Source organism: Octopus bimaculoides, chromosome 28, assembly GCF_046866305.1.
Source record: "Octopus bimaculoides isolate indiv1 chromosome 28, ASM4686630v1, whole genome shotgun sequence".
Taxonomy (NCBI): Eukaryota; Metazoa; Mollusca; class Cephalopoda; order Octopoda; family Octopodidae; genus Octopus; species Octopus bimaculoides.
In genome coordinates this window covers 22,922,711-22,936,164 of record NC_142955.1, presented here as the reverse complement: position 1 = coordinate 22,936,164, position 13,454 = coordinate 22,922,711, and the positions used below count along the sequence as shown (strand labels likewise).

General features: G+C 37.4%; 2 protein-coding genes across 4 annotated transcripts; both read left to right on the top strand.

The window, feature by feature from the left end:
* Positions 1-40: 40 nt before the first annotated feature.
* LOC106883620 (uncharacterized) lies at positions 41-1,679 on the top strand. The gene has a single exon (XM_014934712.3). It carries the CDS (start codon positions 45-47, stop codon positions 894-896), a length of 852 nt encoding a protein of 283 aa, XP_014790198.3. The 5' UTR covers positions 41-44; the 3' UTR covers positions 897-1,679.
* Positions 1,680-4,226: 2,547 nt separating this feature from the next.
* LOC128251054 (uncharacterized) lies at positions 4,227-12,450 on the top strand. 3 transcript variants are annotated; one of them, XM_089344185.1, is made up of 2 exons: positions 4,227-5,011; positions 9,508-12,450. In XM_089344185.1, the coding sequence occupies exon 2, from the start codon at positions 9,640-9,642 to the stop codon at positions 10,489-10,491; it is 852 nt and encodes a 283-aa protein (XP_089200311.1). In that variant the 5' UTR covers positions 4,227-5,011; positions 9,508-9,639; the 3' UTR covers positions 10,492-12,450. The 3 variants fall into 3 exon arrangements, with proteins under 3 accessions (XP_089200311.1, XP_089200310.1, XP_089200312.1); XM_089344184.1 differs by lacking the exon at positions 4,227-5,011 and adding an exon at positions 5,394-5,487; XM_089344186.1 differs by lacking the exon at positions 4,227-5,011 and adding an exon at positions 5,394-6,107.
* The last annotated feature ends 1,004 nt before the right edge of the window (positions 12,451-13,454 follow it).

The following is a 13,454-nucleotide window of genomic DNA, read 5'->3' as shown; positions in this document are numbered from 1 at the left end:
ACATAAATTTGTGGATAATTTATTTTAATGAGAGGAGAAAAATTATGGAAATTAAATTATATGAGAAGAAAGCTGGATTTAAAACACAATCTAAAGCCATTGATTTTCCAGATGATATAAAGAAAAAGGGCAAAGAAACACCCTATAACTGTGATATATGCGATAAATCATTCTCTGTCAAATGCCGCCTCAATAAACACAAACTTACTCATACAGCAGAGAGACCACATCGTTGTGATATCTGTGGTAAATCGTTTTCTAAAAGGTGTAATTTAATTATTCACATACGCATGCATACAGGAGAAAAACCGTATCACTGTGATATATGTGACGAATCATTCTCTGCGGAACGCCGCTTCAATACACACAAATGTTTCCACCCTGGAAGGAGACCGCATCAGTGTGATATCTGTGGTAAATCATTTTCTCTTAAGTGTCATTTAACCATTCACATACGCATTCATACTGGAGAGAAACCATACCCCTGTGATGTCTGTGGCAAATCTTTCTCTGTTGGAAGCAGCTTAAATAAGCACAAACGTATTCATACAGGAGAAAAACCATTCCGCTGTGATGTCTGCAGTAAATCATTCTCTGGCAGTAGTGACTTAACTCAACATAAACGCTTTCATACAGGTGAAAAACCATATCAATGTGATATTTGTCGTAAATCATTCTCGCAAAGTGCACACTTAACTGTACATAGACGTATTCACACAGGAGAAAAACCTTACCAGTGTGATATCTGTGGTAAATCATTCTCTGAAAGTAGTCCCTTAACTCAACATAAACGTGTTCATACAGGAGAGAAACCATATCACTGTGATAACTGTGACAAATCCTTCACTGCAATACGTAGCTTAATTCAACATAGACGTATTCACACAGGGGAATAACCATATTTGTGTGATATCTGTGGTAAATCATTCTCTGAAAGTTGTCTATTAACTCTTCATAAACGAGCTTTATATATTTTTTTTTTCTCTCATCTGGTGACAGGGTATGAAACGTGTCTTTGGGATCTGGAAATGAAGGCTAAGCCTATGAAAAGGTATCATACTTCTTCTGCAAGTCCTAAGTTTATTAGCCAGCCATCGCTACATAGAGTCGTGGTGACTTGTTTTTTTTTTGTAATAAAAGCATCCTTCTTAGTTTTCTGGAACATGGCTGTAGAATGATATGCAACTGAGACATTGAAAAAGCTTAGAGAAAGCATTTAGAAGGAAGAACTCCCAGAAGAATCTGAAATCTTTCCACATTCATCAAAGCAATCCATGACCACACCTTTGACTGGATGGGATTGCCTAGGTTCGGTCCACTGCAGTATAGGGGCCTCAGCATGTTCTCTCCACCAACGACAGTCTAATGTGAAGGCCATAAATTTGAACATGAGATCCTAATGGTTTAATAAGACTGTTCTACCACACTTTCTCAACATGGCTTGGCAAAGGGATGCTGTTTTTATACTCATACCCAGCTGTATTAAAGTCGATTAAGAGGGGACACCACAAGGACAGACAAGACATTACATTGGGGTACATAAAACATATAGCATATGAATATGAAAATAATGAGGATAAAATGGCTTTCCTACCCCTCAAAGTAGGCAGTTCCATTTTACTGTTTTTTTTTTTGTTTCCTTTAAATAAAATAATTACTTAGCCCAATTTTATATCAAGCATTATCTTGTCATGTGTTGTTACTGATGGCAGTTCATTGTATTGAACTCGTTATCCTGTCGTTTTGACTCTGTCGCCAAATATCTCTTTTAACCTTGCTGCCCTCTCCTCCTCCAACTAACACCGCTTTCACCTCTCGATTTTCCTCCGTGTTCGCCAGTTTCACTCTCATTATATCTTTCATTTTAGAAATTCGTTTTTCTATTTCTACGCTTTTTTTCTAAGTAACAAACATTCTTTCGTGCTTACCATTCGTTAGTTCTTTCTTCAGTACCTCACCCCTCTCTCACTGCTGTACTTCACCGATCTCTACCTCTGCTACTCCTTCCTTCTCACTTTCATGTCCCTTCTTCTCCCGTCCTTCCTTACTAGTAGAAGGCACCGATCTCTGGGTTCACTCTTCAGTCAGTTCCTCATCTTTCCTTTTTTCTTCACTTTTTTCCTTTCTCCTCTGCCTTTCATTTCTTTTTTGGTGGCAATTCTACATTACTTTTCAATTTTTTCTACGACTGTATATTCCATCATTTCCCCTCTGCCTGACCTTCTCCACCTCCTCCTGTTCACTTTTCTGGGGTCACCTTGCTTTCATGTGTCATCTTGTTCCACAAGCATAGCACACTGGAGATCTCCCCTCCACAACAATTCGCAGCCTCGTGTCATCTACAAGCACCAGCTCTTCTGCTATTTTATGGGGGTCAGGTATGCTAATGTGGACCAGAACTTCCAGTCTACATCCCCACCGATCTACCTCCAATATCTGCACATCCTCTTCTGAATTATAGTGGATGGCTGCTACCAGCCACTCCTTGTCGATTTCTGGGGGCACTCTACCTATCCTTACTTTGGCTGTACGTTTTCCACAATAAGAAGGTAGAAGTGCCCACTTGTCTGATTTCAAAGGCACAGTGGAGTGTTTCCTCGCTCCTTCTTCACTTCTGAAGTGCACCTCCACTGTGCCGTACTTTCTGCCTCTCGTGTAAAACATTATGTTGTTTCTTATTTCTTGAAAGCACTCCCCTTCATCCTCTGCTGCAATTTCCACCTTCTCAGTTAGCACATTCATCGTTCAATAAATTACCGTTCTCTTTTCTGTTCTTTCCAGTATTTCCTTTGGGGGCATCAGCCTCAGGCTGTCCCCCCCCCTTCTTCAACAAGGCGCTAAACTTTTTAAAATTTGTGTCATTCAGTTGGATTTCATGGACCTGCAGTACCTCCTCCGTCAGGCCTTTACCGGTTACCGCAGCATAGCTTCCTGTCTGTTATCCTTCCATGGCGCTTATATTCCTTAAACGCTCATGCGACTGATGACTACGAAGACCAAAGTGACTGAACTATCTTTTTGCTTGGGGTTTCTTGCTTTTATAACAATCCAGAAGGATAGACATATCATTGAGAACAATAGATTTAGTTGGTGGTCTTGTTATCTCTATTCTAGCTTTCGGTGAAGTAGAAGAGGTTAGAAAGGGTCAAGTGGTGAAGACATTATTTCGGCCTAGCTAAAGGCAATCTGGCAAATGTAAAACTGTTGTCAGAGAAAAACCATTTTTCCACCTTGAGAAAAGTTCTGTTGAACCGTAAATTTCAATTTGGCTATGGTGGATCGAATTCACTTCATGCTTGCGAGATCCACTACATATATATATATATATCAGTGGTGTGCAGTTGAGACATGCTAGTGATGCACTGCCTGTCCCCTTGATTTTTATATAACTCAAAAATCAGTTTAAGAACGTAATGTATTTATAACCACGTTGAAAAGTTGTCCAAATCATTGCAAACTAAGCTAAAATAGTTACTCTGTTTCAAACGAAACCTGTCCAGATTCGATACTTCACTGTATTGCCCTTTTTAGCTCCCACTAGATATGCTTAAAGAAGAACGCATATGAATTCTTTTACCCCCCCCCCCCCCGTTCCTATCTTGCAATAACTATCATTTCAATGCCTGAAAGATAGTCTTTTATTTCAGTAAAATAACTAAGAAAGGCATGCTTTCAGAAAAACGCATGTTTTGGCTTCCCCTCCCAGTTCTTTGTCAATAATTCCTTGACATCGATGACGCTGACGCGACAGGTTAAATTGTTCTCTGGGTTTGGCGTTTTCATCCGTAATAATTCTGACCACATTTCAGCAATCCCATAATTCTTAATTAGTCAGCTGAAATGTTGCAGTGATTCTGGAAAATTTATTTCGCTCTGTCATTAATTTTGAAATTATCATTATCCAGGCGCAAGAGTGGCTGTGTGGTAAGTAGCTTGCTTACCAACCACATGTTTCCGGGTTCATTCCCACTGCGTGGCACCTTGGGCAAGTGTCTTCTACTATAGCCTCGGGCCAACCAAAGCCTTGTGAGTGGATTTGGTAGACGGAAACTGAAAGAAGCCTGTCGTATATATGTATATATATATATATATATATATATATATATATATATATATATATGTATGTCTGTGTATGTGTGCCTGTGTTTGTCCCCCCAACATCGCTTGACAACCGATGGTGGTGTGTTTACGTCCCCGTAACTTAGCGGTTCGGCAAAAGAGACCGATAGAATAAGTACCAGGCATCCAAAGAATAAGTCCTGGGGTCGATTTACTCGACTAAAGGCGGTGCTCCAGCATGGCCGCAGTCAAATGACTGAAACAAGTCAAAGAGTAACCATCCTCTCTGTATTGAGCAAAAAGATTCTGAAACCAGGAATATAATATAGCTAATTAATCTCCAAACAGCCAAATCTCTAAGAAACTCTTCTTTGACAACTTTGTCACAGTTTACTTCATTTTACTGCGGGAATGAAAGAAATCTTGGTAAATTTACACCAGACTCAATTTCGGTATTTAATTATTTCCCCCCTTGTTGTTGTTTTTGTTTTTTTTTTCTCGAGCAATCGGCTCAGTTGTGTCATCGTAAGCTGTCAGAAATGCATCCGTTTTGCAGAAAACGGTGTGAAACTATAAATTTAACAAAAAGTTTCTGAGAAAAGCGAAACATGAAGAAAATTAATTGAAATTTTGAAGTTGCGATTTTCGCCAATTTTTTTTCAGAAGCGGAATCTTCGTGGCCGAAAACGTGGGTTTCCATAAAGGAAAAATATTTTTCAAAGACGGAGCGGGTGGCTTATATCTCCATCACCTGAAACCACATACACACATACGGGAATTACGATTAACAAAAATTTGCTTCCTGCGCATGTTGTTTTATTATCATGATTATTTGCAGCGCCAAATAGGTACTATTCAAGATACATTACTTGTAATGTCTCTCTTGTACTCATACCATTGAACAACAGATTTTGAAAGACCGACTTTTTAATGGACTCTTTACCAAAAGCAGGTTGTGTATAATTTATTTACTTGGTTTAAAAAAATTATTTATTTTGTTTAGAAAAACCTTCATACATGTTTTGCGCGACGCACACACGCGCTAGGTAGTCGTGGGATCGACTAGTCACGACTCGGATGCGCGAGTGCGCGCACCGGGACCACTCTTCCTGAAGAGTACCCGCCTGATATTGGACGTTCCAGGAGTAAATGATAGCTGACCCACAAATGGTTATCATGGGAACACTTTATTGCATTGTGTTACATGGGCGCAGACAAATAGACATGTTGGTACGTAAACGGACGGATAGATCGAGACAGATAGCAAGACATGCTCTTTCATAAAGGTGAAACAAGCATCACCTCTACGCATGCGTTCTTAGAGAATGATTTCCGTCTTCGAACTCAGTTTCTTTCTTTGTGTTGTCTGATATTTTGTCATCTCCGCATTACAGTGGTAGCAGTATTTATCCTTTGCAAAGCATTTCTGTAAGTATTCGATAATGAAACTATTATATCTGTTAATGTTATATGTTTTCTTCGACATTGACCGACTCCCTACACTTCTCTACAAAACGCAAATTAATGGTGCTCGTCAGACATCGATATTAAATCTCTTCTCCATCACGTTTACTGAAATCAGTGATAAGACAGATTTCAAGAATAACAACACAAATCAACACGCTTCGGCTCTACTTAAATATATTATTATTAAGGTTGTAACCAAGCTGGCAGAACCGTTAGCACGTCGGGCAAATTGCTCATCTTTTAATATTCTTAATTTAAATTCAGCTGTGATCAATTTAGCCTGTCATCCTTTTAGAGGTCGATAAAATGAGCACCGGTCAAGTGCTGGGGGTCTATAATAATCGATAAACCTCCTCCCCATAAACTTTAGGCTTTGGTTGACATACATTTCAGATACACGTGTGTGTCGGTATGAGAGTATGTGTGAGTTAGTGTCTTTTTGGTTGTCTTGACATCACTTAATAGTTGAGTGGTACAGTCATACACGTGGAGTCGCTTGTTTCAAGTCTTCTGTGAAAACATGTCCAGCCATGGAGAGATATTTACTTCCTTGTAAACAAACAAGGGTTTGCTATAATATGGTAATACTGTTGTCTTTCTTCTATAGAACCATTTAGCATTGTGATTGTTACTCTGCTCACGTAAAGCGAAAGCAAGGTATTGTAATCACTTGTCTTTGCAAAATTACTGGAAAACGATTGAACAGATTAGGTCATTATCTTCAACCATACATAGATATACGACTTCTTAATTTCACCAGAGTGTAAATTCGTATAATAGTAATGCTTAAAGCCAAAATAAGTTGGTTAGTGTTTACAAGTACACCGGTTCGCAAAAATCGACCTTTTGGTTAATGCTGACATTATTACCCGGTAACAAAATCGAAAAAAAAAAAAAAAATAAGGTGTAGGAAACGAATATGAAAACAAAAATGTCCGGAAAGCAACGGTGGGTTGAGGAGAAGCCTTCGGAAAATTGGCGAGATCCGATGTATTTACTCATAACTTTTAGGAAAGTGAAATTTTATATAAATACCTTACAAACGGTATAGATTACGATTATAAAGAAATTTGTAGGGGAACGTCTTTTCCTCAGGAATTTGGATGCTAAATATCTCTTTGAAGGGGTTGGGGTTCTTCTAATGTATATATATATGTATATATATATATATATATATATATATATATATACATACACATATATACACATAGATAGATAGATATGTGTGTCAATATATGTTGTAGAAGTAAGGAGCGGAACCCTTCAGAGGGATGTATAGCATGCAAGTCCCCTTGAAAAAACCCAATTAGTGATTTCAAAAAGGTTATATTTCCCTGAACTTTACGGATCTTGTGAATTTTCAGATGTCCTCTCCTCACCCCCTCGGAAAAGATGTTCCCCGACAAATTTCTTTACAATCGTAATCTATACCGCTTGAAAGAGATTTATATAAATTTTCATCCAAAAAAAAAACATTTTCCTAAAAATTATGAGGGAAAAAAACATCGGATTTCTGAAGTTTCCTAACACCTCCCCTCCCCGTTGCTTTCCGGACATTTTTGTTTTCATATTCGTTTCGTACACCTTTTTTTATACCTGCTGCACTATCTGTTTTTTATTTTTCGATTTCGTTTCCCAGTAATAATGTCAACAATAAGCAACCTTCCCCCCACCCACCCCATCTTTTTAGCGGATTCCTATGATTTCGATGACGGAAATTCCGAATATGCCAAAATCCCAAAATCCAGTTTATCAAAGTTTTTAATTTAGCACTCCCCACCCTGAATTTTTTAATTTTAACCTCCTTCTGAGTTTTTTTTTTATTTCTTTCTTTAATCTATGTGGTAAAATATGGAGATTAGGAATATGGAAAACAAAAATTAATTTCAAATTTTCTGTAGGAAAACTCCAAAATCGATTCATACACCCCTGGCGACTCGATCCTGCTGTCTAAAAGTGACAATGAATGGGCTTGTGTCTACATGCAAATGAACAGAAAATACACCAAAATATGTTTTACATACCTGACATATATGTCGATCCTGATAGAAACAAACATGATACTCATTAATATGTCTGTTCTTCATTTGGAAACAATAAAAACTTCATGGGACTTCATTCATGTGTATCCATGTGTAGGTGTTTGTTAGGGATAGGGAAGTGCACAAGGAAAACATTTACAGAAAGGTATTGATAAAACTTCTATGAAAATAAGTTATCTTTATGTGCCATATTTACAATTCTCCAATTAAATGATAGGAAAGTGGGTATTAAAATAAAAGTTTTAACATTTTTAGGAGCAACATTGCTCTCTTCTCGTTAAATATTGAAAAAGAGAAAATAAATGAATATGCTTTATAGGTGTTTATTATGAAAGCGTGTGGTGTTGTGTTGTTTCTGTTAACTGCAAATAAATGTGTTATGTGTGTTTTAAAAGATAGTAATTATATTTTGTGTATAGTCTTCCTTGGATTCAGGAATTTCGATATAATGTTGCAGCCTCCACATGAAACTTATGAAATTGCTGGGTTGGTGGTGAGACAGCCCATAAGAAAAGGAACCAAGCAACGTCCTGCTTCAGGTACTCGGGTCTCATTCCAGGTCAAATAATGCTCTTCTTGAGTGTGAGTGTCAACAGATGGGTTGACAAGATCAACAAAATGCTGACTATGGTTCGCTTGATAGTGCATATAGCCCAGGTTGTTGAGGTTACTATAGGCACACCAACAGTCACTGTAAATTACCCCTACCTGATGTAATGGGTAATGAATGCAGTCAGAGTCCCAGCATTTCGTCTGTTGGCCTCACCACATTTCACAGTGGAACTATGAATATCTTCTTACTTAACCGTTCTAGTTCGACAAAAAGCCAAACCATTTTCACAATCCTGCCATGTTGGTACTCCTGACTGACCAAAACTGTCTCGTCAACTTCTACTTCAACTCCTAGTCCTACGATAACAGTTTGGTGGTTTTCTGCCCAAAACTGGTAGACTTCCATATAGAAAGACTTACCAATCTACACAGGTTTTCCTCTATTGATTTGTGTGACCAGGCTACCCTGAGGAAGTGTTTCAGAAAAAGCAAAACTATCCATGGCGGAAGATGGACGCCTTCCAGAAAAATGTCCTTAAATGTAGATATGGAGTATCCACATTCCTTTCTACACCGTCCACATTGTCGCATCACCTTATGTTTGGTACAGAATGCTCAAGGTATTGCACTTTGGACAATCTCATGTACACAGCAAGAGGCCATGTTCGGCTAAAAATGGAATAGAGGCATCAACATTGGAGTATGCCATTGTATAGAACTGATATTGCAAAGAGCCAAGCTGTTGTATCAAGTCTTCAAATTCAAAGGTGTAAATGAAATGTGAATAAATATTAGTGTGAACCATGATTCTTTCACTTGTAGTGAGGTATTTGTGGGGCAATCTTTGATTTTGTACTTGAAGGTGATGGCATTCGGTAAATTCCGTAAATTCACTGAACCAGCATTTAATACTGACTTTCCAATTTTTTATGCGGAAAATTGCAAATATGGCATATAAAGATAACTTATTTTCATAGAATTTTTATCAATACCTTACTGTAAATGTTTTTCTTGCGCACTACCCCACCCCCCAAACACACACCTGCACATGGATACACATGAACGAAGGTTAAGAAAATTGTAAGTCATGTTATAAGCTGCAAAAAGTGTTATCTGCATGCAGGTGATGCATCGCCCCTCCAATGCCTTTCTTTTCCATTTCATCAAATTTAAAGCTTATTTATTAGTTGTTGTGAATTAATCATGTTTTGATGATGTGATTGTTTAATTTTAGGATAACATTGTATGATAGGTGTGAGAGGCTGGATCTGGCTGGTTTGAATATTAACAAGTAGAAAATATTTGCACCACTTTAAACGCTATGTTAAATATTTTCTATATCTTATACAGTATATCTCACACTATTTTTTTTTTCATCTTATTTCAGATTATCATATAATATTTATGATTAAAGAATTATTTATCATCTTTTGAAGACAAGAAGAAAATGTTTTACTGAAGTTATATAAAGGTTTACATAAATTTGTGGATAATTTATTTTAATGAGAGGAGAAAAATTATGGAAATTAAATTGTGTGAGAAGAAAGCTGGATTTAAAACACAATCTAAAGCCATTAATTTTCCAGATGATATAAAGAAAAAGGGCAAAGAAACACCCTATAACTGTGATATATGCGATAAATCATTCTCTGTCAAATGCCGCCTCAATAAACACAAACTTACTCATACAGCAGAGAGACCACATCGTTGTGATATCTGTGGTAAATCATTTTCTCATAACCGTCATTTAATTGAGCACATGCGCATGCATACTGGAGAGAAACCATATCACTGTGATATATGTGACGAATCATTCTCTGCTGTATGCCGCTTCAATACACACAAATGTTTCCACCCTGGAAGGAGACCGCATCAGTGTGATATCTGTGGTAAATCATTTTCTCTTAAGTGTAATTTAACTATTCATATACGCATTCATACAGGAGAGAAACCATATCATTGTGATGTCTGTAGCAAATCTTTCTCCGTAGGAAGCAGCTTAACTAAACACAAACGTATTCATACAGGAGAAAAACCATTCCGCTGTGATGTCTGCAGTAAATCATTCTCTGGCAGTAGTGACTTAACTCAACATAAACGCTTTCATACAGGTGAAAAACCATATCAATGTGATATTTGTAGTAAGTCATTCACACAAAGTTCACACTTAACTGTACATAGACGTATTCACACGGGAGAAAAGCCATACCAGTGTGTTATCTGTGGTAAATCATTTTCTGAAAGTAGTCCCTTAACTCAACATAAACGTGTTCATACAGGAGAGAAACCATATCACTGTGATAACTGTGACAAATCCTTCGCTGCAATACGTAGCTTAATTCAACATAGACATATTCACACAGGGGAATAACCATATTTGTGTGATATCTGTGGGAAATCATTCTCTGAAAGTTGTCTATTAACTCTTCATAAACGAGCTTTATATATATTTTTTTCCTCTCATCTGGTGACAGGGTATGAAACGTGTCTTTGGGATCTGGAAATGAAGGCTAAACCTATGAAAAGGTATCATACTTCTTCTGCAAGTCCTAAGTTTATTAGCCAGCCATCGCTACATAGAGTCGTGGTGACTTGTTTTTTTTTGTAATAAAAGCATCCTTCTTAGTTTTCTGGAACATGGCTGTAGAATGATATGCAACTGAGACATTGAAAAAGCTTAGAGAAAGCATTTAGAAGGAAGAACTCCCAGAAGAATCTGAAATCTTTCCACATTCATCAAAGCAATCCATGACCACACCTTTGACTGGATGGGATTGCCTAGGTTCGGTCCACTGCAGTATAGGGGCCTCAGCATGTTCTCTCCACCAACGACAGTCTAATGTGAAGGCCATAAATTTGAACATGAGATCCTAATGGTTTAATAAGACTGTGCTACCACACTTTCTCAACATGGCTTGGCAAAGGGATGCTGTTTTTATACTCATACCCAGCTGTATTAAAGTCGATTAATCGATCCAAGCACTCAACACACATCTTTGTCAAGAAATCAGACAATTGGCAAATTTCCCTCAACCACTGTACAACATGGATCTGGTGCCTTCTAACTTCCACCTGTTCAGTACAGGGAAGAACAGTCTTCATCATTATTCATTGTTTAATGTTTGTTTTCCATGTTGGCATGAGTTGGATGGTTTAACCAGAGCCAGCAAGATGGTTTGGTTTGTATGGCTGGATGCCCTTCCTTAATGCCAAACATTTTACACAGTGTGCTCACTTTTCACATTGTAGCGTCATCGGTCCTTACCATGTGGCCCACCATGGGTGTCTTGCATGCAGCCCTAGCATGAGTGCATTGTATATGGTACCGACATTAGTGCTTTTTACACAGTGCTGGTATGGATCTTACTATGTGGTACTGCCACAGGACTCTTGCATGGCAAAAGCCCCTTGGGGATACTAATTTAATGACACAGAGGTGAAAGTTGTTGAGATGAAGATGGTACAACAATGTACACCTGTATTTTTTTCTAAATTGCAAGATTGTGTAAATGCTTCTCTTGTAATGGAAACAATGTTGAATGGTCCCTTTGGATGAAGGAATAGCACTCTTCCTGCAGGTAGAACTTGAAAGATCTGTATCGGTTTTTAAAACAGTTATGCCCTCTTTTATATTGCTTTCAGGAACAACTCCCCATCACCATATTTACAAGCTCAAAATTATATATATAGGGGCGACCTAGCCACTACCAGTTTCTACTGGCCACTATTGAAACCTCACATGTTCTGAGACACTGCACTACTGATTTCCTCTGCAAAATTGAAATAATGGAAGGCAGCGAGCTGGCAGAATCGTTAGCACGCCGGGTGAAATGCCTAGTGGTATTTCGTCTTCTGTTACGTTCTGAGTTCAAATTCCGCCGAGGTCGACTTGGCCTTTCATCCTTTCGAGGTCGATAAATTAAGTACCAGTTATGCCCTGGGGTCGATGTAATCGACTTAATCTCTTTGTCTGTCCTTGTTTGTCCCCTCTATGTTTAGCCCCTTGTGGGCAATAAAGAAATAAAAATTGAAATAATGGCAGACCATCTGAGAAAAGAGCCCTGTAAAGATCAGTGGTCGCTGCAGTGTTTGTTGCTTAGCATTTTCCATGGTATCTCCATCATGGTTGTGACCCCATGGAAAGGTTGAACACATCCTTTTTTCTGCGGTGTGTGTGACCATTGCTCCTCCCCTTTCATCTAGTGCTGTTTCATACCATACCAAACACTTTCTTTTCCATTTGCTGTTTCATTGTTTCCTTGTAATTAAATTGTAATTAAATAAAATTGTTTCAAGTCTGAGCATGACAGAATCTGTAACATAATTTCAAGATGTAGTCTTTTGTGATTATTAACAGTAAGAAAGATTGTTTCTCTAATCAATATTCACCAACACAGATCTGATTACACCATGTTACACGATCTTGTGTAGGTGGGTAGTAACTGTTATTTCCTATTCGCTTACCTCGAGAAAGTATGAAAAATGGCTAATATTCCCTTCAAACTTTGCTTTTGTTATGATATTTATTCAAACTCCAGCGAATCCCTCTCAATACATGATTACAATGCTCCTCCACTACTCCTACTCGTTGTCAGAGATGTACATGATGTCGGCCACCAAGAGACATACTCAAATGGTTATGGTTGAGCAACTGACAACTAAATCTGTGGTACTGAGCAGAATATTTGATATATATGATGGTGCTTGGGAGGACACTTGTTCTAATCCACTTTGACTATTGCTCTCAGCTATGGTCACCAACCAGTGTCAAATTAATCTCAGAACTTGAGGCAATCCAACGAAGAAGATAGCCTCTATGCAGCATATAAGCTATTTGGGAAAGACTCAAGAGATTAAGACTATTCCTTGGAGCGTAGACGAGAAAGATATGCCATAATATACATCTGGAAGATCCTCGAAGGAATTGTCCCAAACTTTGGCATCGAAAGTTACACAAATAAAAGAACTGGACGCCATTGCATAGTGCCAAGGACTCCAAATTTGCCATCAAGATGTAGGACAAGATACTGCAATAGCTTTGCCTTCAGAGGTCCACAGCTCTTCAATATATATATATATATATATATATATATATATATATATATATATATATGTATATGTATATATATATATATATATATATATATATATATATATATATATATATGTATATATATATATATATGTATATATATATATATATATATATATATATATATATATATATATATATATATATATATATATATATATATATATATATATATGTATATATATATATATATATATATATATATATGTATATATATATATATATGTATATATATATATATA

Bases quoted from the DNA above. Each gene is read 5' to 3' on its own strand.
- LOC106883620 (XM_014934712.3), top strand. From the start codon at position 45: ATGGAAATTAAATTATATGAGAAGAAAGCTGGATTTAAAACACAATCT.
- LOC128251054 (XM_089344185.1), top strand. From the start codon at position 9,640: ATGGAAATTAAATTGTGTGAGAAGAAAGCTGGATTTAAAACACAATCT.